We start from the raw sequence: 3563 nt of genomic DNA, 5'->3' as shown, positions 1-3563 counted from the left end.
TGTGTACTTCGATATGCCGGGCGGGCAAACAGTAGTTCCACTCAACAACCGAGTGTACATCCCCATAGATTATCGAGATGATAGAATCACTGGGGCCTCTAGCACCCGATCACATACTATATACACTATCAACACTCCCATACTGTACAACATGGATGTGTACACATGGGTCAATACAGTAGTCACACTACATAGCAGCACTTCTATAGTACATGTACCTCAATATGGCGCACCCGTGTGTATACATTGGGGTGTTGTACGCCGCAGGTATTGGCCCCAAAGCTCACAATGCCCAGGAGCAGACTGTTGTCCTCTTGGTCTACCAAAGGGCCGCCAGAGTCCCCTGATATATAGTTGTGGATGTGATAGTATGTATGTGTGTGTGTATATACTTCTTATGTAGATACACAGATATGTGTGCTTTGTCAAAATCGAACAGTGTTTATATTTAAGCGCAAGGAGCATAGTATCATGCATACATACATACATACATACATACATACACACATACATACACACATAGCTACAATGTAGGAGGCTGTTGTTTTGAAAATATGTATGTGAGCTGATTTGCCCCATAGTAAGCAAAACTGTCGGTGGCTTCCCGTATAGAGAGAGGTGCAAGCCAATACAATACCCTCTGGACTAGGGTTTAGGGTTCAGGGTTTGGGGGTTTAAGATTTTAGGGTCTAATACCGCATCTCACCACAGTGTGGTAGTATGTGAGTGGATGGACATAAACGTTTGGATTGGTCCGAAGGGACAATATACTCAGTCACTTCACACATATATGAATGTACGTTCCTATAAATACTGCACATGGTGACCACCTATATTTCCACCTACATGCCTGTTGCAGCACGTACCTTGACAGGCGGACTCTCCATCAGCTGTACGCAGAGATTCGGAAGAGAGTTGGCCAGAGACGAGTATAAAATATAAATGGAAGGGTTGGTAACTTAGTATACCTCATTGTGGAGTGTGACTGGTAGTAGGGTATGGATCAAAGGTGAGATAGCCGTAGAATTGGAGCGGGCGTATGATCTCCATTGGAGTGGCTTCAAATTGCTACAACAGTTCAATCGGATCGAGGTACAACCACTCTTAACGACACATATTTCTGATTGGCGCGTGAGTACAAATACAATGCACCGTGAACGAGGGTGTGCCAAAGAAACAGAACTTCTGTTAAACGTTGCATGGACGCAGCTTCGAGTATATGGTATCAGTACTGCTGTGCATAAAGTGCAATGTGATACGTGCGTACATATGCACTTGTACGTCTACTGAGTATATCTATCCAGGATACAAACCGTGACCTCTAACCTCTATGTTAAAGGAGAACGCCTACTAGGTATATCTATCAAGGACATTAACCGTTAACTTTAAACTCGTCACCTTGTCCTCCGAAAGATTGCTCACAGCCGAGTACGGTATGTCATCAAATGCGTACTGTATATGTCTACCCTAGCCAAGATATAAACTTCAAACCCTAACCCCTGAAAACTCATACATACCCTAGATTAAAACAGAGGCAGACTCAGACACCATACCATCAGCGAGGGTGCACACAGCCGAGTACGGCATGGGGTCTGGTAAAGGGCTTTTCCATACCGAGCACTCTTCCTGAGTTATAATGGTCTCTTTGACTATCCTTAAGGCACCGTCCACATTGCCTAAAAATATATTAGAGTAGTACGTAATGAGAAGAAAAACGTACGTGTAACGGCTACATAAACGTACTGACAGGTATGATACAGCTGAACCTGCATATCCGTACCTCGCCATCTATCTGGCCTGGGACGAGTGGTGAGTAGTTTGTAAACGGTATAAGCGTTTGTTTGTACTTCCTGAGACCGTAGTATAGCCCGACCTCTATCTGGTATTTCCCCCCCCCCCCCCCTCCCCACCCCGCACATACAAGCTTACACAGATGAAAAGTTTCCCGATCAAAACTCACTGCGCGAGTGAGCTATTTAATCAGGCTTCGAATAGCAATATCTGGACCGGAAACATAGGTATGACTTTGAACAACCCCTATGCGTTGCTGAAGGCTCGACTTCAGTTTATAATTATTCTCTGTCACACACCCCCACGCACAAGTACATACTTGATAAAAGTATTAATTTTAGATTCAGACCACACTGCACTACCCACTAACCTTCCTGGTTGACTCCAAATCCCATAACACGGACCGGCTGTTTGGGGTTGTCCCTTTTCGTGATACCGTTGAGAGTGGCAGGTGTGATGCTTGTGCGGCCGTCCAGACGGACCAGCGCAGCATCGTAGCCAATTGTACGAGCGTCCCATTTTGGGTGTGTCATGTATCTAAAAATAGAACAAGGTAGGAGATAAATAGACTGAGTGTTTGAGTCAACTGTACGAGCGTCCCATTTTGGATGTGTCATGTATCTAAAAATAGAGCAAGGTAGGTGATAAATAGACTGAGTGTATATGAGTCAATTGTTCGAGCGTCCCATTTTGGGTGTGCCATGTATCTGAATATAGAGCAGGGTAGGTGATAAATAGACTGAGTGCATATGAGTCAATTGTACGAGCATTCCATTTTGGGTGTGCCATGTATCTAAAAATAGAGCAAGGTAGGTAATAAATAGACTGAGCGTATATGAGCTTTTTACGAGCATCCCGTAGAAATATGTGTTCGTATGAGTGTGAGTTGAATTTCACGGATACATGTGTATTTACACACGACTGAGTGCACACTAACTCTGACAGCACAGGCATCCACAGACTATATCATTGACGTCTGATCACTAACTACTACAAAAGCCCCTACATACTATATGAAACAGAGGCGGTGTACGTATTTACATACATACACATGTCCGCTATACGCACACACGTGTACATACACACAAAATACTATATAAAACACAGGCGGTGTCCGTACATACATACACATGTTCGCTACACACACACACACGTGTACATACACACAAAATACTATATAAAACACAGGCAGTGCACGTTCATACATAGACAATGTTCCCAACACACACACATACGTGTATATAAAAAATACCATATAAAACACAGATGGGGAACGTACATACATACACATGTTCGCTACACGCACACGTGTATATACACACAAAAAGGGCCGGTCCTGGGCTTTTATCCCCCAAACAACTCTCACATACTCTGCGACGCCATAGCACTCGAACTCGTAGAGCTTAGATAAGTCACTACCACCAATACAGACTTGATTGAAGGCCTCTGTAGGTGCATGAGTGGATGAGTGTTCGTATCAAAGACAATTTGTAAGTATTAATACATTGAATTAGAGAGAAAAGCTGCACGTATCTGTGGGGCAAGATGAAAGGAGACGGCGAGACGGCGCTGAGAGTGTGTGACGTTCATAGGCCATGCATGTGCAGTTTTCGCTTAGAAATGCGCTCAGAAGTGTCAGACTCAGTTGACACGGACCCACCAATAGCATACAGACATGGAAATAGTACTTCCACGCTGTTTACTGTACACGAATACGAGCATATACATCTGCACATACATATACATACAGATATACATGTACATACATATAT

General features: G+C 43.7%; 1 protein-coding gene across 1 annotated transcript; it reads right to left on the bottom strand.

The window, feature by feature from the left end:
* Positions 1–218: 218 nt before the first annotated feature.
* Positions 219–2324, bottom strand: SARC_09813 (hypothetical protein; the record flags this gene model as incomplete). Its single annotated transcript, XM_014296162.1, has 4 exons — positions 219–343; positions 867–890; positions 1554–1676; positions 2162–2324. Coding segments are annotated over 4 exons (435 nt in total), but the record flags the coding sequence as incomplete, so codon positions are not given.
* Between the last annotated feature and the right edge of the window lie 1239 nt (positions 2325–3563).

The sequence above is a fragment of the Sphaeroforma arctica genome (genome assembly GCF_001186125.1).
Source record: "Sphaeroforma arctica JP610 unplaced genomic scaffold supercont1.1051, whole genome shotgun sequence".
Lineage (NCBI taxonomy): Eukaryota > Ichthyosporea > Ichthyophonida > Sphaeroforma > Sphaeroforma arctica.
This window is presented reverse-complemented; position numbering and strand designations above follow the sequence as displayed.